The 27,786-nt window shown below is 35.2% G+C and overlaps 1 protein-coding gene across 3 annotated transcripts in view; it reads left to right on the plus strand.

Annotated features, from left to right (window-relative positions):
- The window catches only part of STT3B (STT3 oligosaccharyltransferase complex catalytic subunit B), a 111,278-nt gene extending 85,120 nt beyond the window's left edge, over positions 1–26,158 (plus strand). For all 3 annotated transcript variants that reach the window (XM_035278541.3, XM_078354486.1, XM_035278542.3), the window contains 11 exons: positions 2,814–2,912; positions 4,703–4,849; positions 5,734–5,782; positions 7,393–7,547; positions 10,112–10,323; positions 11,692–11,879; positions 12,940–13,111; positions 13,967–14,140; positions 17,847–17,960; positions 21,428–21,640; positions 24,521–26,158. In XM_035278541.3, coding sequence (XP_035134432.1) covers positions 2,814–2,912; positions 4,703–4,849; positions 5,734–5,782; positions 7,393–7,547; positions 10,112–10,323; positions 11,692–11,879; positions 12,940–13,111; positions 13,967–14,140; positions 17,847–17,960; positions 21,428–21,640; positions 24,521–24,601 — 1,604 coding nt within the window. In that variant the 3' untranslated portion in view covers positions 24,602–26,158. The remainder of the gene's footprint in view (positions 1–2,813; positions 2,913–4,702; positions 4,850–5,733; positions 5,783–7,392; positions 7,548–10,111; positions 10,324–11,691; positions 11,880–12,939; positions 13,112–13,966; positions 14,141–17,846; positions 17,961–21,427; positions 21,641–24,520) is intronic.
- The last annotated feature ends 1,628 nt before the right edge of the window (positions 26,159–27,786 follow it).

Below are 27,786 nucleotides of genomic sequence, written 5' to 3' on the forward strand. Positions count from 1 at the left end.
CCCAAGCATTTTAAATGAGGGATATTCAAACGTTTTGTCTGTGTACTGAAGAGTGCTGTAACAGAACCTGTATCTCCAATATATAAACATCTCAGGATCAGTGATCCAAACAATGAAAAAATAGGGACTTGGGGGTCCAGTTCTATGAAAATGCTTATATTTGGATTGTTGCAGATATCACATTTATCAAATTTGTTCTGTTGTTGCTGGTATGTAGGTACGAATGAGACTAATAGAAATAGAGGACGGACGTTTCAGGGTAAAATATTGTTGAAAACTTGTCTGTTTCTATTAGCTCATCTTTATTTAGCATTAACCTATGTTTACCAACTAATACAAATTAAAGTCCCACCTGGGCTTTTTTATTTCTGGATACTTTTTCTTGAACTCTTCATCGCTCTTATATTAAGTTGAACTCTAGTGCATCTGCTTCTGTATAAAGCGTTTTCTACTTTACGAATGACAGTGAATGTCTGAGAAGTTGCATGGAAGTGCTAAATCGAGAGTACTATTAGGCCTACTCTTCTCTCTTCAAATATGCCTGGAAATGAATTTGAGCAAATGTCTAAGAGGAAACTTCATCTATAGTTACCAAACATGGGATTGCTAAAATGTTTACATTGTCAAGCAAAGTGTGGCTCCATTTGAAGAGAGTAAAAGTGTGAATAGGGCCATGAATGTGTATTTGTGTACCCATATATCTGCTAGTGATTATTTCTGGAGAATGTGACTTAGAGGGAAATAAATAGGGTGGAAACTTTTTCGCTTTTTACTTTAAAACAAAAACAACACCTGTTATCTTTGCAGTTAAACCAGTAATCCATATAGACAGGCAGATTTGTGGTTATCATGGGCTGGAAAGAGGAGAGAACGTGGAGTAGTAAGAGCTTTATGAGTGTAGAGCTTTCTTTTGAGGTGATGAAAATTCTTTGGGACTATAGAGGGGTAGTCGTTGCACAACTTTGTGAGTTTACTCAATAAATACCCCTGAACTGTTCTCTTTAAAATGGTTAGGTCATGTGACTTTCACCTCAGTTTTTTTAAGATGGCTTTTTCATTCAGTTTGTGTCGTTTCTTATATTGAATTTAAATTCTGTGACAGTGTTAAAGCATTCAGTATTTATTTGTACTCAGAAGAAAGAAATCCAGCTTTAGAGGTGATTGTGGTGTTTCAACATAAGTGGGCTTCGCTGTAATAAAAGCATAAATGACATAAGGTTTTCTCAGGTGTAGCCAATTTCTAGTTGTGCCTTTATGTGTTCAGTGTTTGTCTAGGGTTTGATTTCTCAGCTCTGGATATCTGAAAGTCCTGTTGATCTTAGAATCTTAGTTTATAATTGTTGGGAGGGACCTACAAATCTTGTCCAACCCACATTCTGTAGTGAGGAAACCGAAGCTTTTGCTGTTAAGTAATTTGTAGACAATTCAGGTCATGTGACCGGGAAATTCTTGTTTAACTTTTATTACATTTGGGTTTGAGTACTTCATAGAGGGTAATTCCATTCCAACATTATTGTGTTTGGAAAGAACATTATCTGATGGATTACTTCTGTTGTCTTTTCTAGACACCTGGTCCTCCATTAGCTTGAGAGCAATGGAAACTTTACTTACTTTGGTCCTTCCTATTAAATTTATGAGCTTCTCATTGTTTTCCTAACACTGCGGTCATCTCTTATCATATAGATTGTGAGGCAACTTAACATTTCAACCAGTAGCCCATAACTTAACCTTCTCTAGATGGGTTTCCTTTAAAAACAAATAAATATTCTTTCTCATCTAGGTTGGTTGAGGAGGAAAGTGTATGCAGTATGCTACACAATGTATAGGATATACAAATACGTGTTTTCCTAAATATATCCCCATCTTTGTTTTTGATAGAATAGTTTATTTTCCAAAAACTGAGTATTAAAATTCTTATAAAATGATGTATATATAATCTGTATGAATGGAGTAATTTTTACATTAAGTTATTTCAGATAGACTTTATCTTTATTTCTAATGAATTTTTAGTTTCAGCGACTTCAAATACTTTCTAATCAGTTGCCTAACAGTGATCTGTGAATACGTGAATCTAAAGCAAGTATTTAACACAAATTGTAATCCCTCCCCAGTTTCCTCGTCCATTTAGATTGACATAAACTTAATTTAGATTGACAAGAATACTATAATATACTTAGTGTCAAAAGCAAGTAAATTTCCTTTATTAGATGGTAAGTTCAATAGCTGGTCTGTATAATGATTGACTTCTGTGTACTTAGTTCTTTAATTACAGAAAACTTGGTGGACGTATAAAATCTTTTAACTCTTAGTACTATACAAAGAGTATTATGGTGTAATAAAAAAGATAGGAAATACTTGAGAGCTTTTGAGACAGTAGCAGGTGTTCATACGTGCTGGTGGTGGTGATGAGTATCAAGTCATGTGTATTTTGGATTAAAGCCAGTAGAACTGGTATTTACTTAATTTTATATATATATATTACTTAGCTTCTTGAGTCATATTAATGATTACTAATGGTAGATCAAAACAAATTTGATTTCATTTCTGGGAAAGGAAAGCCACACAAGTCTCAAACTATTGTAATGATCTGCAAGATACAGTACTTAGTATTTTTAAAAAACGGATAGAATATCACGATCTGTAATGTATGGTTGGTTAATAGTCAAATGTACATCTAATAAAAGTGATTTCAAGATTCTGTTCTTAAGTTCAGTTAGTACTTTGCTGAAAAACAAGATTTACACATACGTTTATGTTTTGGGTACTTAATGGTAAGTAGTAAATTATCCTTATTTCCTATTTTGTCTTCATAGCATATAGCACTTTCTACATTGTGGGTTTAATATTATCCATGCAGATACCTTTTGTGGGATTCCAGCCAATCAGGACAAGTGAACACATGGCAGCTGCAGGTATGAAAAAATATATATTTTTTTCTTCTAAAGAATATGTGGATGTGTTATTGGCAGTCTTCCAAGAGATGACAGTTTTTGATCATTTTTGTTGTTGCAATGACAACCAAAATAATCTGAGTCACAATTATGGGAAATCTGTAGATAAAATTTTATCAGAGATTCTCAATGCGAGCTTCATAACCCATTGGCAGTCCATGGGTAGTTATTTTATTTGTAACATCTGAACACTGATATTATATGAATATCAGTAACTAACTTTCAGAGGTGGTGTTTCTATACAGTTTTTTTAATCAGATTTTCAGTGGAGTCTGATATCTCCATCTTCTCTAAATAGTTAAGAATCACTTTCTTAATGTTACATAGCACTTTAAAATCTATGAAATGCTTTTATTTAGATTTCAGAATGGATGTTGTCACTTTACCAAGTTGTAATTTGAGACACAGAGAGATATATATTTAGTTTTGTGTACATAATAATGAATAGTAGTGTCTATGTAGATATGCAATCACCTGTCTTGACACATACTCATTTCAACATTTCCTAAACTCTAAATTTTTGGTAATACTTATTTAACCACTGTAAAATGGACTTCTAAAAACAGCCCTCAAAATTGAATTTATTTTTAAAAATTAATGTTCTAGATGCTTGAGGATTCTCACATCTTCTTTGTTTAAAGTTTTATGTTTAATGTTTTTGTATTATGTTTTATACTTTTTGAGAATCCGTTTTTTGCAATCACTTCTTTAGTTTTATATATCTTAGCACTCACCTTTTTATTTACTAATGTAGGGGAGAAAAGATTATTATCTTTCCCTGAGTCATCAAAAGGTTGATGGCTGAGACCCCTATTAACAAAAGACAGATTAACAAGAGAAAAACATACATATGTATTTACTATAAATTTTACATGACACAAGAGCTTTTCAGAAGTGAAAATTTTGAAAAAGCAGGGAAACTGTATTTTTATGCTTAGGTTTGATGAAGAGTGGACAGTCATGTGGAAATAAGATTGGACAAAGAGAAGTGTGATCTAATGGCAATAGAATGGGAAGAACTTAAGGCCTATTTGTTCATATTCTTCTTGATGTCTCTGTGTCTTCATCTTTTCCTCCGGGTATTAGAAGGACCCCTCTGGAATGAGGATCTTATAACCTACTTACAGGAAGGTCAGAGAATTATTTTATGACCTGCCTCAGGGGAGAACAAACAGAAAAAAGACAAGAGAAATTTTCCAGCTTCTGCTGGTTTCTCAAATTTCAAGGTGCCATGATTTGGCGTGGTACGGCCTGAGCCCTGATACTAATTTAGAATCTTGTCTAAATGTGTAAGTAAGGTCACATCTTATTACTCAGTTATAAACAGTAACTACGTATCAAGATTATCCTGATATTAAGTCTTTGTATCCTTCAGCACAACAAATTGGAGGATTGTTTTTCAATGATTTTTAAAAATTACTTTACCCCAGAAATCCCCCCTAAAATATAGGGGAAAGGGAGGAACTTAATATGTTTAATAGGCTTGTCATTCAAATGGGATTTTTTTTTTCCTTTGGTCTGGTATACGTGTGAGGAATCTGATTATTTAAAAAAAAAACATGTAATAGAATTTTGTGAATGTATTAATTGATTGGGTAACTGTCATTAGACAAAGAAAATGTTGGCTAGATGAAATAACTAGTCTTTGATATGAATGGTACAGGACATTCTAAGAAGTTCTTTCAAATGAAAGTTTTTAAATGGCCTTGGAAAAGTGCTTTGTTGATTATATGACCCTTTTCTTTAATTAGGTGTCTTTGCATTGCTGCAAGCTTACGCTTTCTTGCAGTATCTGAGAGACCGATTAACAAAACAAGAGTTCCAGACCCTTTTCTTTTTGGGTGTATCACTAGCTGCAGGTGCTGTGTTCCTCAGTGTCATCTATTTGACTTATACAGGTAGGTGTTATCACCTGTAGATGTGAATCTTATCTGTACAAACAGTATAAAAATAATAGCCAAAGATTCTAAAATCTGAATAATAGCATTACTACAAAGTGATTTTTTTTTTTTCAACAAAAAATTTTGCGGCATCAAGCTCTGATATATCTACTTTTAAGCATCCTTCTCTTGCTGGATGAATAGGCCCAAACTATAAAAAGAAAAAAAAAAATCAGAGCTTCTGTTATTAACCTGCTATATTCTCACCTTCTCTTGCATGCACACACACGCTCTCTCTGTCCCCTGCTTTTCAGCAGTATACTAACAGAATCAGTTTCAGTCTGCTTCTAGATTCCAAGTTTTCTAACCTTGATTTGCCAGTCCTTAGAAACAAATGAGATTTTTTCTAAATGTATTCTGTCTAATTAATGTACCAGCCTAGCTCACAAAATCATAAAGGATTGACAGGAGTAAAAGTCATGAGTATTTCAAATCATGTTTGGATTTATCTGGTGGGATATGGGATACTGGATTAGATCATTTAGAAATTCCCTTCCCCGCCTCCTTTTTTTTTTTTTTTTTTTTTTAAATGATCTGGTATTGTTTAATGCCTTAGCCTTATTAGTCAACTAAAAGCTTAAGAGAGAACTAGAAAACTTTCTACAACTTTATCTCAAGCATGTTTCTCGGAAATGGGTTCTCCGTGGATATTGTTTTTATTTGATCACTACCTTATGTTTCCTCACTGCCAACAATCTGAAATAGGTTGACACCTATAAAAGAAAACTGAAATTCTTTGAACATTAGTTTATATCAATCTATAACAATAAACATAAAGGCAGTAAAAGATTTACAAAATAATAAAACGGCAGATTGATTTCCTCTGTGTTTTTCCTTCCAAGGTTACATTGCACCATGGAGTGGCAGGTTTTATTCATTGTGGGATACTGGGTGAGTGCAGTGATGTTATTTGGCATCATATTTATTGAAATAACCCTTTTCTTTGTTTTTATCTGTTTTGTCAGTATTTCACTCAGTTCTTGGGCAACATTTCTAAGATACCAAAGATATGCTAGTTTAGTAAATGTTACATTCCTTGTATTTTCTGTTTGTTATGATACCTGTTTTGAATGCACCTTTAGTATGAAATGTAAGCTGGATATTTCTGTTCTGCATTGGCAACTCCTTGTTTTAGTTTTCTTTGTAAAAATATTTAGGTAGACTTTGTGCAGTTTAAAGATTGATTTTTATTTTACCTAGTGTAAAATTTTCATCATTTAGTAATTTTTTATTAAGAATTGTTAAGGATGCTGTGTTATAATTTAATTGCCGTATATAGGAAGAAAATTTAATTTTTTTCTAATACCATCTGATCTAAGTTTGTTTTGTTTTTTAAATCTGTGAAACACAAGAATATATATCTGCTGTGTTTTCTTTAGAGTGCTCTTATAAAATGAATTAATAAATTTGGTTTTGAATTAGACTAGTTAAACATTTACTAGTTCAATAAAACTTTTCATCTCTAAAATGTTTTCCTGGAGATAAGAAAATATCTGTTGATTAGAATTTTTGCCCCTCCTCTATTCTGTCTTGTTACTCCCCAGGTGGCTCAGTAAAAAACAATTTATTGAACAGACATGCTTTCTGATGTGATACCAGAAGGACTCCTGTCCAGGTCTAATTAAAGGACATGAGCAAATGATGTTTGAATGATTAAACTAACAATTAGACGCCTATTTCAAGAGTTCAGCCTGTGGATCACTAAAGAATTTGAAGGATAACCCAAGTTGTAGACTGTTACTCTGATTAGGTTAAGTTACCAGATTAACTTGTGCAGTTACATTTATTCTTACTTTCTGAACTTTAATTAACAACTTCAGAATCTCAGGGTGTTTCAGTAATAATTTTTTCAGTCCTTTCCATTTCCTTCACCCACCTCCATGCCTGCTCTTATCAAGCAAGGCATTGTCATTGTGTAAAGTGTAATTATTGGATAAAGTATTACTGCTACAGGTTGAGTATCCAAAATCTGAAGTGCTCTAAAATCATAAACTTACTGAGTACCAACAAGATGCTAAAAGGAAATGCTTATTGAAGCATTTTAGAATTTCAGATTAGAGATGCTGAACTGGTACGTATAATGCAAATATTTTATAATCTGAAACACTGCTGGTTCTAAACATTTCAGATAAAGGACATTTAGTCTGTAGTACTAATTCCGAAAGGTAATGAGACTTGTTGATGCAAGCATGAGAAATGCTGACTTAAACTGCAGAACAGATTCCCATTTGAAAAGAGATTTTTGTATTGGAATTCAGAGCCAACATTCTCATGTCTGGACATAGATAATTCTCTCAATTTTACAGAGGACATGTTTTCATTTTACCAGTGTAGACCAAACAGATTTGTATCCAGTATAGCTGGTTATCTTGGATGATATATTTAAATAAGAAGGGGTAGGAAGTAGGTACAATTTCTACAGTCAACAAGATTTCTTCATCTAAAAGGGACTCCTGTTTTATCACTTAATTGTAAATAATTATTAACTTTTTTAATACTAGGTATGCAAAAATACACATTCCAATTATTGCATCAGTGTCTGAGCATCAACCTACGACTTGGGTGTCTTTCTTCTTTGATCTACATATTCTTGTATGTACCTTCCCAGCAGGCCTGTGGTTCTGCATCAAAAATATCAACGATGAAAGAGTATTTGGTAAGAGAGGTTTTTAATGAATACTTTAGGAAATAATTATTTTTCTTTTTGAGATTATTTACTTTAAAGTTTTGTGTTTGTTGTTTGGTGCTATATATTCAAGATAAATTTTCTCCCCTATTTTGCTTAGGTCCTTAACCAAGAAAAATTTATTGAGGGGCTGGGTGCAGTGGCACACGCTGGTAATCCCAGCACTTTGGGAGGCCAAGGCGGGTGGATCACCTGAGGTCAGGAGTTAGAGACCAGCCTGGCCAACATGGTGAAACCTTGTCTCTACTAAAAACACAAAAATTAGCCAGGCATGGCGGCGGCACGCCTGTAATCCCAGCTATTCAGGAGGCTGAGGCAGGAGAACCTTAAACCTGTGAGGCAGAGGTTGCAGTGAGTCAAGATCACACCACTGCACAACAGCCTGGGAAACAGAGCAAAACTGTGCCTCCAAAAAAAAAAAAAAGAAAAGAAAAATTTATTTTAAGTATTTTAATTGTTTTAATTTAGGACTAATATATAAATTTTGCCTTCAATGTATTATGGTTTCTGAGAAGTTAATGTTATCTTTATGGTTTGTGTTTGAGAATTGAAAATTTTAACTTTGTTGACAATAGTCTTGACTTTGTTTTCTGAGTAAAATTTTATTTAAGTATGAAGAAGCCTTAGGGACATTCATCATCCAGATTTCAGAGCAAAGTCCATTTTATAATGGAATAAGGATCACCTTTCAGTAAACATCCTCTTTATTGATAGATTTGTGTTTTTCTAACTAATAAGACTTGAAATACAGAATATTTACAAGCCAGGTATTTAGGATCCAATATTTCTAATATAAAAGGATAAAATAAGCAGCTATCAAAGGCTTCTGTGTGATTTAATCATATAAGAAATCTGCTGTGGTGGTTTTGTATGAGATTTAAAACTGACACTGAGAAAATCTTTATAACATGCACAGGGTCACACCAGTCAGTAATTTGTATTGCTAGAAACTTACACAATTATGGGACCTAGACCGTAGTGACACATGAAGTTACTATTCTAGAGTAGAATCCGGAAAGAAGAACAGCACCTGTAGGGGTTCTGTTTAAAGGATGGCACACTCATTCTTCTCTAATGGACTCTGGATAAGGCCCTGTTAATACTGCGTCATTCAAGAAGATTTAAACCTCATGACTCAGCAATCTCATTCCTATGTGTAAATGAGTGCCTATATCTACCAGAAGACATGTCTAAGAATGCACTAGTAATTTTATCTACAGTAACCCCTACTTATAAATATTACAAAGTCATCAGCAGTAGAATTTTTATATATCTGCAACAGAATACAACACAGCAATTAATAAAAGAACAGTATGGGTGGATAAAAGAAGCCATTGCAAAAGAGAACATGTTTATGTGATTATATTCCTGTGAAGTTCAAGAATAAGGAATACTTATTCTTTAGAAGTCTAGTGGTTACCTTTTTATAGGGGAGGGGCTTATTGACTGAGAAGAAGCATGAGGACATATGAAAATGTTCTATATCAGCCGGGTACCATGGCTCATGCCTGTAATCCCAGCACTTTGGGAGGCTGAGGCAGGTGGATCACGAGGTCAGGGGTTTGAGACCAGCCTGATCAACATGATGACACCCCGTCTGTACTTAAAAATACAAAAATTAGCTGGGTATGGTGGCGCACACCTGTAATCCCAGCCACATGGGAGGCTGAGGCAGGAGAATTGCTTGAACCCAGGAAGCGGAGGATGCAGTGAGCCAAAATCACGCCACTGCATTCCAGCCTGGGTGACAGAGCGAGACTCCATCTCCAAAAAAAAAAAAAAAAAATGTTCTATATCATTATAATGAGTTGTACTTACACAGGTGTGTATATATACAAATTCACTGAGATATACACTTAAGAATATGATGTGATATGTTTTTTAGTCAGAAAAAAATTTAGCATCATGAGATGGGAGCTTACATGACGCATTGAATTTATAAAGTCATACATAACCTTCAGTGAGAAATGGTAGATCCTTTTCCTGTGGTTAGCACATTATCGAGAAGGCTCTGGCTATTGAAAATTGGTTTCAAAATTTTTTTTTAGGTTTCTTGGCAGTAACTTTGCAGGTTCCTCCTTTGATTAATACTTACATTCTTCTCATCCCGTTTTTGTTTTAAAGCAGGCTTTATGCCAGATATTGGCACTGGATTTTTGTAGATTTTAAATCTATAAATTTATTTTGCCTGGTGATGATGCACAAATGTTTTTATCTGTCAGCTATGGATTTTTTTATGTTATTGACAAATAATGAATTGTCTAATTCTTTATAACTAATGAAATTTGAATCATACACATTTTTCTAAACGGTTGATATGTAGGTTTGTAGGTTTTATTTACTGAACACTAGTTATAATTTCTAAATATGGCTAATTAACCAGTTGGTCAGTAGTATCAATTTAGAAACAATTAGACCATTTGTGAGACATTTATATAATTCCAGATTTGTTTTATAGTATGGTTTTAGGTATCTAGTTCAGTTTCCTGTGAACTTTTCTCTCCGACATATTGTAAGAGAATTTGTCTTTGCAGTTGCTCTATATGCAATCAGTGCTGTCTACTTTGCGGGAGTGATGGTGCGACTGATGTTGACTTTGACTCCAGTCGTGTGTATGCTGTCTGCAATTGCCTTTTCAAATGTCTTTGAGCACTATTTGGGGGATGACATGAAAAGGGAAAATCCACCTGTGGAGGACAGCAGTGATGAGGATGACAAAAGAAACCCAGGAAATTTGTATGATAAGGTGGGGAATCTAAAGTAAGGCCTTTAAATTTTTTATGTACTTTCTTAATTTTTTCCACCGCAGTAAGAACTGTACATATTAAGAAATGTTATTGATTTGGATAAACAATGACTTTCCTAGTTGGTCTCCACTGTTTGCCTCAAGGATTCTGGTCAGTCTTTCAGCTTAGAGTTAGAAAATAGAATGTCATCAGGAAGGAATTCTCACTTCTTTTTGGTGATTTCTTTTATAAATACTTAAGATATATACCCTTGTTAATATACCCTTCCATTTTTGAGAGCAAAAACCTGATGCTCTGCTAACTTACTTAAGATTTGGCACTGTAAACTCTGAAACCACATGGACAGACAAGTGCTTATCTTTGAGGTCTGTACTCAGTGCATTCTTTCAGAATATTTTTGGAACATGTTTGATATTTGAGTGTTTGAACAGTAAAATGAAGGGAGTAAAATGCCTTTTTAAAAACACTCCAGTTCATTAGCAATAGGTAACAAGCCAATACAAGGTAATTTATTTTTAACCTATGGTTTCTCAGTTGGTGCAAGTGTGAAAAGGACTTGTAAGAATTAGAACACTTGTCTTAGATGACATGTTAAACTTTACTATTTGAATATTGCCTAGGTTTTAAAGTGGTAATAAGAAATTAAACTTCTCAGTATAAATATTAACTTTGAAATTCTCTCCTTCTATAAGATGAATGTAATTCGTAAAGATTTGTGTTGACAAACCACATTCTTGATTTTGTGTTTGTTGTTCCCATTGGGATTTTTGTTGTTGCTTTGTGGTTTCTTAACCAGCCTTGAAATGTAGAACTTGTGACTTTTTCTATTCTGTCTTCCCTTTTTTGTTGTGGAAGGTGGTTTTTAAAGGTAATCGTAGTTTTAACAAGTCTTTTGGTTTTAGGGTTTGGAAATTGGAAGACTAGATTCTGTTAATACAGTTTTTCCCCTGTACTAAAATGGTACATGGTTAAAATGATAGCTGAGCATTGCCATTTTCAGGATGTGGAATTAAGATTTTATAACAATTGACATAATAAGATTTCACTAGAATGGGGTCATTTGGTTAATCTCCTCTGTATTTAATTAAAATATAAGCTTTCAACTGAGTTTGAAAGCTGCTTTTTACTGGAGATATTATTTTGCTGTGTGACCACCATCTGGACTGGCATATTCTCAGGACACCTTATTCACATTTGACTTTAGAAAACAATCCATCACCCACATAAGAATATCTGATGGTTATACATTTTCTGAGTCATCGAATTAAATTGATAGATAAATTGTCTCCCAGCTTTTTCCATTGAATGTCTTAATGAAGCAAGTCGAATAATGAATTTGTCTAACCAGTTTTTAAATATGTCTTCAGGCAGGTAAAGTGAGGAAACATGTAACTGAACAGGAAAAAACTGAAGAGGGATTAGGTCCTAATATAAAAAGCATTGTCACCATGTTGATGCTGATGCTATTGATGATGTTTGCAGTCCACTGTACCTGGGTCACAAGCAATGCCTACTCCAGTCCAAGTGTAGTCCTGGCCTCGTACAATCATGATGGGTAAGAAAAAAACTCAGATACAAAAACATTTTATACTTCTTTGTCTCAAAGGATAGAATTAAAAAATAAATATTGTTTGTGATATTCTGCACTTGCTTTTTTGTTTTTAATTTTAATTTTTGTAGGTACATAGTAGATATATATGTTTATGGGATACATTTTATGTATTTTGATACAGGCATGTGTAATAATCACATGTAAAATGGAGTTTCCATTCCCTCAAGTATTTATCCTTTGAGGTACAAATGATCAAGTTACACTCTTAGTTATTTTTAAAGTACAGTTAAATTATTTTTGACTATAATCACCCTGTTGTGTTTGCACCCATTAAGCATCCCCGTGACCCACCCACTCTACCCCCACCTCCCCAGCCTCTAGTAACCATCCTTCTGCTCTCTGTGAAGTTTTGCATTTGAATCTACCTTTCTTTGGCCTTTCCTCCACCTTTGGTGCCATGGGTAGTAATCACTGTATTTCATGTTCTTTTCCAGAATATTTCTGCATGCATAATCATATACATCAGTTTTTCTCAAATGTGTGGTCTTTGTACACACAGCATCATCATTACCATGAAAGTTGTTATAAATGCAGTCTTGACCTCACCCTAATGTTACTGAATTAGAAACCTGAGACTGCGGAATAGCAGTCTGGCTTAACAGGCCCAGGTGACTCAGATGCATCTAAAATGTAAGAACAACTGCTTTATATATATATATCACCATGGCTTTAAACTACAGTTTCACTTGGGAGCTTATTAGGTTTGCACACTATTAGGTCCTACCCCAGAACTACTGAATCAGAATCTGCTTTTCTTTTTTTAAATACAAGATATGCAGGTGGTTTCAGTGCACATTAGTGTGAATAACACTCGTCTAGCTCTTCATTATTTGACTTTATTTTTCTCATTGACAGATCCTTTTATTTACTACCATCCTTTATAACTTTATAACTACCATCCTTTAAATCTGAACATACTCAATGGATTAATACCTCAAGATTTTAAGTTATCCTCTTCAAATTTGTGACATCTCATTTAAAAGAATATTGTGATTCTTTTCAGCACCAGGAACATCTTAGATGATTTTAGAGAAGCTTACTTTTGGCTGAGGCAAAATACAGATGAACATGCACGAGTAATGTCTTGGTGGGATTATGGCTATCAGATAGCTGGAATGGCTAATAGAACTACGTTGGTTGATAATAACACCTGGAATAACAGTCACATAGCACTGGTAAGGATTTGATAAACACAAGGTTGCAAACAAATCTTTATTGACTCCTTAGCAGTCAGGCTTCATCTGTGACTAAATAGGAAAAGTGTGGGTGTACGCTGCTAAATTCTCAAAATACTTTTTACACATATGGTCAATAAAGTGAGTTCAAGGTATGCTTATTTTGTTTCTAAGAATGGTACTAAGTATTCAGAATTGCAAGCTGATTTCTGGTAGAGTTTATGATAAATTTAGCTTACTGAAGAATTAGACAAAATCTGAAACTTAAAATGTTTGGCTTGGATTCTTCATGTTATAAACTAAAAATTATTTGCAAATATGTAAAGTAAATGCACTTTATGAATAGGCAAACTGTGTTCCTCTACCTATTAAATAACAAATCTACATAAATTAATGTAATCACCGCTTTGTACTTCAAACATTTTAAACACAAAGACCAGTCTTAACGAAATGAATTCTATTTGTATTACTGTTGTAGCTAATTATCAGATGTGTGCTAGACTGGGGAGAGGAAATCTATGCGCTAGCAAGATCACTGGCCAGCCCTGGCCTGTGGTTGTGAGAAATTGTTTCTCTAATCCTGCCTGCTTTCATCATAAAATGTTAATATCATAGAACTTAATTATTAGCAAAATATTAGAACAGGTATTCTGAATTTTGACTATAAATTATAGTAGTTGAGAGGTTCATAAATTTCAATATATTTGAATTCATAGGAAATCATTTCTACAGAAAGATTCCATGTAAAACAAACTCAATGAATTCCATGTTTTAATAAATATATACATTGATTTTTGTGAATGTGGGAATAATTAAAAACATTCTCAGTTTTTTGTTTTTTTTTTAATTCTGCAGGTGGGAAAAGCTATGTCTTCTAATGAAACAGCAGCCTATAAAATCATGAGGACTCTGGATGTAGATTATGTTTTGGTTATATTTGGAGGGGTCATTGGCTATTCTGGTGATGATATCAATAAGTTTCTCTGGATGGTTAGGATTGCTGAAGGGGAACATCCAAAAGACATTCGGGTAAGAAACTAGATAATATCAGTATGTGAAAGATAGCTCACTGTGTCCAAGTAATTCTCTGATCTTGCTAATTACATTGTATTTGTTTAATTATCCTATCCTTCAGATTAGTTCCTTACCCTGACTTCACTATTTATTAAAGATTCTAGGGGCATTTTCTAGGTTAAAACTTTTCAAACTCACACCTAGTATTTCTATTCTCCCCTCTGAAGCAGTCCCTTGCCAAGACTTCTTACTTTTACGTCTCTTCACAGCCTCTCACTTCATCCCCTTGTTTCCATTTCCATTACTTCCACCCTAGTACTGACCCTTATATTTGTAAACCTGAAATAGGATAGTAACCTTGAAATTCCTATCTTTGCCTTATCTTGTTTCCTCCCTCCCAGTGTAAGATGAAATTGATCATGTTACTTTTAGGCTCAAGAGACTTCAGTTGATTAAGGCAAAGGGCCTTAAAACCAGACAGACATGAGTTAAAAGAAAAACTGTCAACTTGGGCAAGTTATTTTATTAAGTCAATGTAATATGCTTTGGATACTAGCCCTAGATCTAGGATCTGGAATTAAAATGGTGATCAAGGTCAGGCGCGGTGGCTCAAGCCTGTAATCCCAGCACTTTGGGAGGCCGAGGCGGGTGGATCACAAGGTCAAGAGATCAAGACCATTCTGGTCAACATGGTGAAACCCCGTCTCTACTAAAAATACAAAAAAAATTAGCTGGGCATGGTGGTGCGTGCCTGTAATCCCAGCTACTCAGGAGGCTGAGGCAGGAGAATTGCCTGAACCCAGGAGGCGGAGGTTGCGGTGAGCCGAGATCGTGCCATTGCACTCCAGCCTGGGTAACAAGAGCGAAACTCCATCTCAAAAAAAAAAAAAAAAAAAAAAAAAGTGGTGATCAAGACAGACTAGGCTATCTTTTGCCAAAAATAACTAATTTGTAGTGCCATTAATGAGAATTTATAGTAAAGTAGTTGAGCCTCAGCCTAGGGACTGGTACAAAGTAGATAACCTCTGATAAAATATTGGTATAAAGTGTAAACTCCTTAGCTTGGAATGCAAGCCTCTTCATGTTTTGCCTTCCTTTGCTAGTCTCTTGTTCTTCTGCCACCCTTTTCCACTCTGTCAGTAGGTTCTAGCCCCTAAAACTTGCTTGGGGTTTCTTTCTTTAACTCACCTAACACATGTGTTTTTACTGTTCCCTTTCCTGGAATACCTTCCCCACCACAGACTGTCCCCTCTCCGAAAGCGCTTTTCTGGTATACTAACCTCTATACAAATTATTTATACCTGTTTTGCAGGAGTCCCCAAACCCCAGGTCACGAACCAGCAGTGGTCCGTGGCCTATTAGAAACCAGAACACGCAGGAGGAGATAAGGGGCGGGTGAACGAGCATTGCTGCTTGAGCTCCGCCTCCTGTCAGAGCAGCAGCATTAGATTTCCATAGGATCATAAACGCTATGGTGAACTGCACATGTGAGAGATCTAGATTGCATGCTCCTTATGAAAGTCTAATGCCTGATGATCTGAGGGGGAACTCATCTAGAAACCACCAGCCCCCCCCGACATCTGTGGAAAAACTGTCTTCCACGAAACCAGTCTCTGGTGCCAAAAAGGTTGGGAACCACTGCTGTTTTGTATTAGATTTGGTCTTACCTCTTTCACTTCTAAGAGCTCACAATGGGAGCTCTTAGAAGTTGGACATCCAGCATTGTGCTTTTACATGATGTAGGTACTAAAGATAAGAGTGATTGCCACTGATCCAGAATAGAGGAATGTTTTGGGAAATGTATGCAAGTATTGTGTGATGGGAATGAAATAAAGCCTCAGATTTCTGATCAAATGTAAATGCTGTAATGTTTTCCCTTAACTGTGATTAGTAAACATTATTTCTTTGTATTAATCTGAAATTTAATTCTTTCATATGTGGTTTTCATTTGTGGTTTGCTTTAGCAGTGTTAAAACTGTAACGTGATAGATCACTGTTTCTTAATGAATGCTTTGAACATTAGCATATACAGAAATCCTACATTTCCATGTCTTTTAAATTATTTTTAAACTTCATGAATAGATAATACAGTCATATGGTTCAAAAGTAAAGTATAAGAAGATATACAATAGAAGTCTATCCCTCTTCATATGGTTCAAAAATAAAGTATAAGAGGATATACAACCGAGGCGGGTGGATCACAAGGTCAAGAGATCGAGACCATCCTGGTCAACATGGTGAAACCCCGTCTCTACTAAAAATACAAAAAATTAGCTGGGCATGGTGGTGCGTGCCTGTAATCCCAGCAACTCGGGAGGCTGAGGCAGGAGAATTGCCTGAACCCAGGAGGTGGAGGTTGCAGTGAGCCGAGATCGCGCCATTGCACTCCAGCCTGGGTAACAAGAGGGAAACTCCGTCTCAAAAAAAAAAAAAAGAGGATATACAAAAAAGCCTATCTCCCTAAAAAAAGAAAGTTCCACTATAGTTAATAACAATGTATTATGTACTTGTATGTTGCTAAGAGAGTAGATATTTCAGTGTTCTCACGACAACAAAATAATGATGATGATGCATATGTTAATTAGATGAACTAGCCGTTTCACAGTGCAATATTTCAAAACATGGTGTGTACCATAAATATATACAAATTTATTTGTCAGTTAAAAATAGGGAGAAAAAAGTCCCTGGGAAATCACTAGTTATTTTCTTGTGATTCTTACTTCTAGCAAGCTATATAACCTGTTTACTTCATAATATGTCTTGGTGATCTTTTCATATTAGAATGTGGAGAGCTTCTCATTCTTTTATTTACATTTGCATAGTGTGTTGCATTTTGTGTGTGTGTGTCATGATTTATTTAACCTGTCTCTATTGATGGAATTTAGGAGGTTTTCAAATATTTTATTATTAACAAACAATGGCATAATAACTTTCTGCATTCATTATTTTGGCCATACACAAGTATCTCTATAGAATTAATTCCTAGAAAAGGAATTTCTGAGTCAGAAATTGCATTTTTTACCTAAATTGTTCCTCATAGAGGTTAACCCCCAAAAAATTCCACAGTGGTTTTAACATTCTCTTCCCAATTAAAGCAGATTTTAGACTTCATATGGGAAAAATTTAGCAAAAACACTTAAGAAAACTCTGAAAAGGAGTAACAGAGATGAGGATGGGTAATTAATACCAGGCAGAGCCACCCCTGCCTGGTACTAAACCATGGTGTTGGTACCAGTCTCTTCAAATTATGAAGGTGGTCATGTGCAGTGGCTCATGTCTATGAACCTAGCATTTTGGGAGGCCAAGGCAGGTGGATCACTTGAGCCCAGTAGTCAAGCCCAGCCTGGACAACATGGTGAAACACTTTCTCTTTAAAAAATGCAAAAATTAGCTGGGCATGGTGCCATGGGCCTGTAGTACTAGCTACTTGAGAGACTGAAATGGGAAGATTGCTTGAACCCAGAAGGGTGAGGCTACAGTGAGCCACAGTCATGCCACTGCACTCCAGCCTGAATGACAGGGAAGACCTTGTCTCAAAAATAGTAATAGTTAAGGCCTTATAACATGGTTTAAAGTCTGGTGGGATTAATTTTGGGGGGGTATAACTGAATATGGCTTTATAAAGATACCTCAAAAGCTTATTCTTATGGGGAAATGAAAAGAGGAACCTGTAGCTTTGAATATGTTAACTAATGCAGAACTTCTGGTTTCTTTATTGTAGGAAAGTGACTATTTTACCCCACAGGGAGAATTCCGTGTAGACAAAGCAGGATCCCCTACTTTGTTGAATTGCCTTATGTATAAAATGTCATACTACAGATTTGGAGAAATGCAGGTTAGTTAAATCCATTTTTCTCTAATATTCATTCAAAATAATATGTAAAACTTAGTCTTATTTGCTTCTAGAAAACAGGATAATGATGTTTTGATTGTGCTGAAGAGAAATGTGCTTATCTAAAGAGTCTTTTTCATTACATTTAGATTTCTGAAACTAGCCTGTGAGAAATTAGAAAACAAAATTTTATGTCAAGGACTTCTTTCTAACATATTAATTAACAGTAGCCTCAAATCCATTCTTTGCCTGCCATCTCACCTTTAGACCTCATGCTTTTGGAAAGTATTGTTCTCCAGGGAAGAGCTCCTAGCTAGGAAACAGTGTGGTGTCTTAGGTGGGTCACTTCACTGCTTGGTGGAGAAAAGCTTAAAATTTAAGAATTGAAGTAAATAGTCACTTCAGATGTTCACTGCCTCTCTGTTCTCCATCACCACAAATGTCTAGAGCTGTCTGGTCAGAGTTTTCTAGTAGATTAGAATGATGTGGTGCAAAAGCTTAAGGGTCTACAAAATGAGTGAATGTTCAAAGAGGCATTGTGAGAGAAAGAAGACACAATGGACTTGATGTCACACCTGTGTTTTCCATCAGGTTCTGTCAAGTCATGTAACCCTCAGACAATTTGTGTCTGCCTTGGACTCCACTTGCTTCTTTTCTTGTTTGTAAATAATGGGCGTTGGATTGATGACTTGAGTTTTAAGGAAACCATAAGCTGACACCCCAAAATATGCCTCTTTGACATAAAAATTAATTTTGAGCTGAAGGTAATTTAGAAGCAGCAAACAGAAAAAGCTGTATGTATCTAACCTCTTTTCTGCCTAAAGGCAGAATATAAATTCTCCTTTACTGGAGACAACTCTAGATTCTTACCAGCCCAGAGCAGGCAGCAGAGAAATCTGCAGTCAAAACTTACTCCATTCGTTTCTCCCATATATGGACGCTTCTACTTTCCTATCTTGGACGCCTAAAACCACTTTCCTTTGTCCTTTCTCTATAAGTGTATTGTTCTTTGTTGAGCATGCTGTATAAGCCAGAGTTCTAAGCCACTGCTTTGAGTTCCTTTTATTGAAGTTTCTCCTGCATAATGTGTGCTGAATGTGTTACTAAATTTGTTTTTCTCGTGTTAATCTGTCCTTTGTTATAAGTGTCTGTCCCAAATTATTACCTTCATACTATTAGTTTCACTGAAAATGGCCTATTTCTATATTGCTCTCTGGTTAAGCTGATAAGAAAGCGGAGGAAAAAATTGCTTGCTTAATTTTATACTATCACTGGGAATCAACATAATGATCAAAACCAAAGGCATGTGTTTGGACCTCAATTTGTGAATCAAATTTCATCCTTTTCTAAAGTACCATCTTTGTGGCTAATATGGCCTAGAACATTCACTTGGGTTCAAAATAGTTACCATATACTGTCTTACTGTTTGTTGTGTTGCTTCAAGTAAATTCCAGATGAATCATATTTTATCATTATTCACTTGGAATTACTCTGTAGGTGACTTTAAACAAAAATAGGCAATAATCTAGATTTAGGTTTTTGTTTGTGTTTTAGTTTCTTTAGAAGCCCATTCCTGGTCTCTAAACTCTTGCAAAGAAAGAATCACACTGACCATAACAATTAGTTATCCCAGAAAACATTTTTTCCTGATAGGCTTGTTTCTGATTAGTTTCTCTGCTCACTAATCACATTGAAGGACCTTTTTCTTCCTCTCTTTTAAGCTTACCAATAGTTTTAAGCCGTGTTTCCAGTGTGCATTCATTTTGATGCCTACCTTACTCAAGAATAATATATGGTTAAAACATGAAGCGTAGCCGGGCGCGGTGGCTCACGCCTATAATCCCAGCACTTTGGGAGGCTGAGGCGGGTGGATCACAAGGTCAAGAGATCGAGACCATCCTGGTCAACAAGGTGAAACCCCGTCTCTACTAAAAATACAAAAATTAGCTGGGCATGGTGGTATGCACCTGTAGTCCCAACTGCTCGGGAGGCTGAGGCAGGAGAAATGCTTGAACCCAGAGGCGGAGGTTGCGGTGAGCTGAGATCATGCCATTGCACTCCAGTCTGGGTAACAACAGCGAAACTCCATCTCAAAAAAAAAAAAAAAAAAAAAAAAAAACATGAAGTGTAACTTTTGCTATCATACAAATAAGCAAGAACAAATTATTCACTATTTGAAGGAGAGCTGGTTTTCATTTTTGTTTTAAAGTTGAATTTGGCCGGGTCTGATAGCTCACACCTGTAATCCCAGAACTTTGGGAGGTGAGATGGGAGGATTGCTTGACCCCAGGAGTTTGAGACCAGCTTGTGCAAGATGGTGAGACCCAGTCTCTGTTTTAAAAAAAAAAAAAAAAATTGAAAAAAAAGTTGAATTTACTTATGCTAGGTTTGTATGTCAACATAAACTTAATCTGAGAATTTTTTTTTTCTGAGAAACGATCTAACTCTGTGGTGTGGCCCAGACTGGAGTACAGTAGTGCAATCATGGTTCACTGTAGTCTTGACCTCCTGGGCTCAGTTGATCCTCCCACCTCCACCTCCTGAGTTGCTGGGACTACAGGCACATACCACCATGCACAATTAATTTTTGTATTTTTTGTAGATGTAAGATCTTGCTATATTGCCCAGGCTGGTATTGAACTCCTGGGCTCAGGCAGTCCTCCTGCCTCAGCCTCCCAAAGAGCTGGGATTACAGGTGTGAGCCACTACACCAAGACAGTCTGAGAATTTTTGAAAGTCTCTTTCCCTCCCTGTGTTTTCTGTTTTTATCCCTCATAAATCCTTTCATGGTTTGGTTTTTTCATTTAGCCTCCTTTGTAGTTCCCACTTTCAGATGTAGTATCTCTTGCTTACTTGTGCAAATTTTTTATTTTATTTTTATCCCAAATAATAATTGGGATATAAAGCTACACTTGGAGTAAGATAAAGACAGTATGTTGACATCCCAGTCAAAGACACAGGTAATTTTTAGTGTGAGTAAAGATGTTAACAATGTATGTTATAGAGTGGAAGAACAAGGTGCTCTAAGGAAACAATAAAGGAGATTTGTCAGTCACTGTTTCCCTGAAGGGGATGGTAAAGGAGCCAGCCATGCAAAAGAGCTGAATGAAGAACATGTCAGGCAGGGAGAAAAGATGGGGCAAGGCCCTGACACAGAAAGATGCCCCTTAGGTGTGTTCTCACTGTATACCTATAAAAAGGGCTTTGATGGATTTCATTTCTATGTTTTGGTGTTTTGTTTTGTTGATGACTTTATGATGCTCTTCTACTCTGAGTCTGTGAAATTCTTATTCTCATGTACTTAGTTTCTCTCTTCTGATTTCTTGCTAGCAGTACATGAAAACTATTTAGATAGATGACGTGTTTTCTGAGTTTAAAGGGAGAAGGTATTACTGTAATGATAACATTTACTGTCTTATAACACTGAATGTTTTCCAATATGGTTAACACCCAATAATGTCACTTTGCAGCTGGATTTTCGTACACCCCCAGGTTTTGACCGAACACGTAATGCTGAGATTGGAAATAAGGACATTAAATTCAAGCATTTGGAAGAAGCTTTTACATCAGAACACTGGCTTGTTAGGATATATAAAGTAAAAGCACCTGACAACAGGGAGACACTAGATCACAAACCTCGAGTCACCAATATTTTCCCAAAACAGAAATATTTGTCAAAGAAGGTGGGTGCCAAGTGAAGGCATTAAAGGGTTACTTAAAGTTGGTTGGTTTGTATGAAAAAGAATTTCTGGAAGTTGCAATAAATATTCATCTGCCGGATTTATAGAGACTATGGCTTCTATATTTATACAAAGTAATTACCAGGCTAGCCTGCTAGGAGCATTTCTTTCAAACTGAGCACTTCAGATGCCCCAAGCTGAGATTTTTCCAGAGGCCTTCTGGCTTTGGTTTGTGCTGTTCCCATTAGTAAGACTTACTTGTAAAATAAGATATAGCTGTGGCCATCGCTTTCCAAACCTGTATGGAAATAAAAATGCTACATGCTCAAGTGATGGAATTATTATTAGTTCTTCATCTTTTGAGCAGAGCAAACTTATATTGCATCTTTATCTTCCATTCTTAATATGATGTTACTGTATTATTCATTGAATAAAGAATAGGTTTGAGTTTAGTGAGTCCTTCTGAAGCCCAAAAAAAAATCATTTATCTTAGGATAATTATTTTTTAATATAATTGTGACAAAGCTTATAGGCAAGAATTATGAGGCTACTGCAATTCTTTTCTAATAAATATTATATAAGATATGAAGTATTTCACTGGGGGTCATTATTACTCACTTAAGCCAAATAGATCTGTAACCTTTGCTATAAAAAATTACTAAAAATGAGTATTTATATAGGGTTGTCCAGCAGTAGGAAATGGGAATGAGCAGATAAAATGTTACAGTTTCATTATAAGGTACTATCCTTATAATACTGATTATTATTACATTGACTTCAGTTGTAATTTTTGAAAGGATGCTTCCGTTTACATAACTCAGATCAGTTATTTTATATCATTGAAACTAGTCTTATCTTTTTGTTACTTAAAATATACATCAAATATATGCAAAATACAGATTGTTTTAATTTGTACTATAACAGTGCTGAATATTAACTGTATGATATGTAAATGGAAGCTTTTTATATGGATATTTTATGTGCCAGATGTCAATTACCATATCTGGACTAATGTATTTAAAGATGTCACAGAAAGCTGATTGTGTCAGTCATATCAAACCCATCATCTTTAGGTAAAATAACATTAAGAAATCAAATGATGAGGTTTCTCACAGGCATGAGATAGGAGAAATTGGTGAGTTCCACCAGTACACAAGTGAAGGCAAATGCTGCTAGTCTCAAAGCAGTTACTTCTAAGATACACAAGCATAACTAAGTGTACTTTTTCTGGAAAAGAGGACTGTTGAACTTGCTGTCTGATGATATAGACCCCAAAGGCAGTAAATTTTCTTAATTTGACCTCTTTTGCCATCCCATCATTTTCCCAATGTAAACATAAATAAATAAATAAACTTTATCTGTCTTGTGTGACCAAAATATATATTCTGGTAGCCAGTAACAGATTTTGACTTTCTGCTTTCCATGGCTTTAGATGTTTTGTACTAGCACTATGAAGGATTGCTTTTTATTTACTTCCTTTCTCTACCCTGGTTTTGACTTTGGAGGAGGAGGGTACATATAGCAGCATCTATATTCTGAGAGTTTACTGGCCACTGCAAAGCTGGCATAGGTGCTAGAAACTGTAGTCCAAGCTGCAGAACAGGCTTTTTGGCATGGTTCATCACCAGTAGGAGAAAAGCACCCTGAGAGCTATGACACACTAGAGTGTTCCTGGGGCACATCATGATCTAGAAAAAGTATCCTGTTAGAAATGTGGGTGTAATGATAATAAAGGAACTAACTACTTGATCTGGTTTGAATTTTTTAAAATTGTACTCTCTGAAATTTCTTACTTTTTGCCTTAATCAGTTCAACAATAAGGTAACATAATGGGGTTCACAAGTTAGCAGTAGCTAATTTTTATAACCTTAAGAAGAATTGCATTTTGCCTTGTGTTCTCACCCCTGCTAGAAGCTACTATAAATTGTCTTGAACTGAATATCATGAATAAAGGAACCTGATGTAGGATTTACCCAGTTTCTGAAACCTCTAAGAGTTATATTTAAATATTGAAAATTGAATTGAGTGGCCAGTCTCTTGAGTCTTTTGCCTCTGTTAACCCAGCGCTTTGATGGTGCATTAAATTATTTATTTTCAGAAAACATTTGCTTTCTTCAATATCTAAGGCCATGTGTCAGATTGAAAGACCTATATGCCTATGATTTATCCTTCAGGGTTCTAACATAAACATTTTTGCAGTAATTTGTTTCTGATACTAGGAAACATCTATTGAAAGTATTTTAGTGGGATACTGAATTGTTAGGAAAAATGTTTTATTTTTCAAAGATCTGTGAAACTGAAGGAATGTTGTTTCGCTTTGCATTTTTAAGTGTTTATTTTCCTACCTAAAAGATTATTTTTAGAGAATGTGCCAAGTGATGATGTCTTTCAGTTGTGTAGATAGTGACAGTCACCCTCATTTTACAGAAAACAAGGACTCTAAGAGTTACTAAGTTAAGTTGTTTTTCTGGCACACACCTAATTTCTTGGAGGCTAAACCAGGAGCAGCATTAGCATTTCTGATTCCTTAGTCTAGTGTTAAATATTCTGTCATGCCTGGAAATTTGAATAATTACAGCTCAGCACTTTGTGGTTGAGAAGAGAGGTGAGGATGTATGATACATGTTTGAGGAACGCTGTGGTAGTTCTTTTATCTTAAAGCTAGGAACCTAGTCCTTTCACCTTGGATTTGTTAGTGTACTCAGGTAAGAAACACCGCTAACAGTTTGGTGGTCTTCACATAACTATTCAAGGAGTCCAGTCACAAGAAGAGCAAAGAGAGCTTAGTAAGTCATCATAGTGCAGTAAACTGTGTGTGTATAGATTTTTTTAATCAGGCAGAAACCTGCATTAATACTATGTGTTCTGTTTTTTTTTTTATAGACTACCAAAAGGAAGCGTGGCTACATTAAAAATAAGCTGGTTTTTAAGAAAGGCAAGAAAATATCTAAGAAGACTGTTTAAATGCACTGTTCTGGTTCCTAACTTGAAGCAGTTGTCCTTGTGAGAACTGGTCTTTGCCTTTAGCTCATGTCGTGTTTCACAGCAACAGAGGGTACAGAACCATCACTGGTCCAGGTTAATGTACAAAATTTTCTGGCAATGCCTGATTTAAAAAAAATAAAATTGGCTTATTGAGAACAGCTGTTTTCGATTTCTAATGTGAAGCAAGGCAGAGCACTGCTGTAAGTGTCTCGCAGCAGATTTTTTTTTTTATTGGTACATATTATCCTTCAAATCTGAGAATTTGGACTAACTGCACCAAAGAACCCTCTAATTTGGTCCCTGGCACATGCATACTTGTCAATGTTTTTATTCTTTTACAAGACCTGCATTTTATTTGAATTACCCAAATAGCAATATGTAAAATACAAGTGATAAAATGTGGTGAGAGCTTCTTGAACCAGTAAACTAGTACAGGTCTGAGAAAGATGTATTAGAAAAATAATTATACTTCTTTGAATTATATTTATTTTCGTGTTTCTCCAGTGCAAAGAATGTTTCATCAAATGTACATTTTCTATTGCTTACTGTTTGCTCTGAGAATAAGCTGCTGTTTCAAAGATGGACCTCTGAGTAGCTAATTGATTCAAATAGTTTTTTATGTTGACACATTATTACTGCTGTTAGCAGTTGTTTTCACCAGGTACTTACAGAGCAGATTTCATACATCATTCATTCAAGGGCTAAATTTATATTCTTTGGAAATCCTGGCACCTACACAGGATGTTGCTCACTAGGATGGGGTTTTGGTATCTTAGTACTGAAGAAGTTAGCACTATGTTTACATGCAAAAGATTAAGGAGAAGAACCTTAAAGTGGACGGGTATCCAAAGTTCATTTTCTGTGACTCATCAAAGTAACAAAAGACTTGTAAACTTTGCCTGGATTTTTCTCATTTTATAACAGTTTCATCCATCACAATGATTTTGTTCTCTGCTCCATATTTTTTAATCCCTTAAGCATTTGATGAAACACTCTTTAGTGCTATATGCATTTTGTTACTTTTATTAAAAATGTGACAGTTGTCAAAAGATGCACTAAAATGTAAATGGAGATTGAACAAGTTCACTTTCCAGCTTATAGGCAACTTTATACAGACTTGAACATTTTCTCCAGTTGTTTAGTAAAAGTGAAAGATAAAAGGGTTTTTCCTGCCACAGGATATAACTTTTTTTTATATAACAAGCATAACACACCACTGCTTTTGGTGGAAAAGTGCAGAATAGTATGTACCTTTTATGAAGAAAAATGTAATTTACAATGTTCAGTGAGAATGTTACTGCTGATTTTCTTTTCCAAGGTGTAGAATATTCTTTGATTTATAGAATTCATTTTTGACCCAGATGATGGTTCTTTTTCAGAACAATAAAATGGCTGAACATTTTCACAAACAGAGTGTAACGAAGTCTGGATTTCTGATACCTTGTCATTTGGGGGATTTTATTTTACTTTGTTGCTTTAAAATTCAATGCAGAAAAGTTGTTGACTGTAGGGGAAATAAAGTTAATTCAAATTTTGTGTTAAGTGTTTTTTTTTTTTACAAATCTTTTGGTTTTGAAAGGAATTAGTACTAAACACATACCCCTTGTTCACTTTCACAAAGGATTTAAAGAAAATTTGTGGAAAAAATGTGAGTTCATCTTAGACCAAGCTATTTTATTTTGCCACCTTTTACCCTGAAATGAAAATGTTTGTTTTATGTTTTTGTTTTTTTCTTTGGAAGGGATTTGGGGAGGGGGAAACACCTAGCCAAGTAGGAATTTTATCTCTGTGTAAATAAGGATAGGAACCTAGCAAAACCATCCAGGAAGTTCTGGTAATAGAATGTCAAATCTCAATATAGAATTTTCTCATTAGAACATTCTCAAAGACCACCTCACCTTTCTCAGGAAGCAATTTGGTTCAATGTGTCTTGCCAGTAAAATAGCATATTGTAATTGTTGAAGCACTTTTATTGTAGCACAAAAGTGAAATTGTTGTTTGAATACATTGGAATATGTGATAATTGACTCAGAATATTCTTTAGATCTCTTAATTCATTTCATGTGTGATCACTAACATTGTACACCAAAGGAACTTACTGATCATGCATGGCCTTGAAGTTTTAGATCTTTTAGGCTATAGTGCTTTGTTTGGTATAAATAAGGTGATCTGCCCACCTCAGGCTCCCAGAGTGCTGGGATTACAAGCGTGAGCGCCCAGCCCAGAACTCTTTATCTTGCTGTAGCTGCTGCTGCATAATGCAGGTTTTGCTTTGTTGCCCATAATCCTTAATCGAGATAGGTGGAGTAATAGATGAATGTAGAGCTCAACAGATATGGTAGGAAATTGAGACAGATCAAAAACAGTAATGAAATGTCATGATGTCTTATTTTTATTGTGAAATGTAACACAGAGAACACAGAAATGTACAGTTGACCCTTGAACAACATGAGTTGCACACGCAGAGTTTTTTAATAAATGTATTGATAATTTTTTGGAGAGTTACAACAATTTGAAAAAGTTTGCAGGTGAACTGCATAGCCTAGAAACATTTAAAAGTTTGTATGTGATGAATGCACAAAGTTCTATAGGTACTACTTTTTTGTTGCTGTTTTGAGACAGTCTTGCTCTGTTGCACAGGCTGGAGTGCAGTGACATGATTTCGGCTGACTGCAGCCTCCAACTCATAAAACATTTGTTTTATGTTTTATACTTAGCTTTGTAGTCCACCTATAATTCATTTGTTGAGTAGAATGTGAATTGTTTTTGTTTTAAGGGGTTTTATTGGCATATGTATATCTAAATGACTCAGCACCACTTATTAAAAAGAAAATTCTTTCCTACAGCGCTTCTGTAGTAAATCCTTTAGTAGTAAATCATATGTCCATATATGCATCTATTTCTAGACACTCTGTTATATTCCATAGAGCCCTTTGTGTGTTGACTTAATATATAGCTTTAAGATAATTAAAAAGATATGGTAGAGTAAGTCCATCCCTCCCTCCATTGTTCCTTAAACTTCTCTTGGCTGTTTATTTGCCTTGCTTTTTCATACAGATTGTAGAATCAGATTAAGTTACACCAAAATAAGAAAAACGCTGTTGAGCTTTTGATTGGGCAGTGAATATATAGATCATTTGAAGAAAATGAACACTGTTAAAATA

This window comes from Callithrix jacchus, chromosome 17 (genome assembly GCF_049354715.1).
Source record: "Callithrix jacchus isolate 240 chromosome 17, calJac240_pri, whole genome shotgun sequence".
Classification (NCBI taxonomy): Eukaryota; Metazoa; Chordata; class Mammalia; order Primates; family Cebidae; genus Callithrix; species Callithrix jacchus.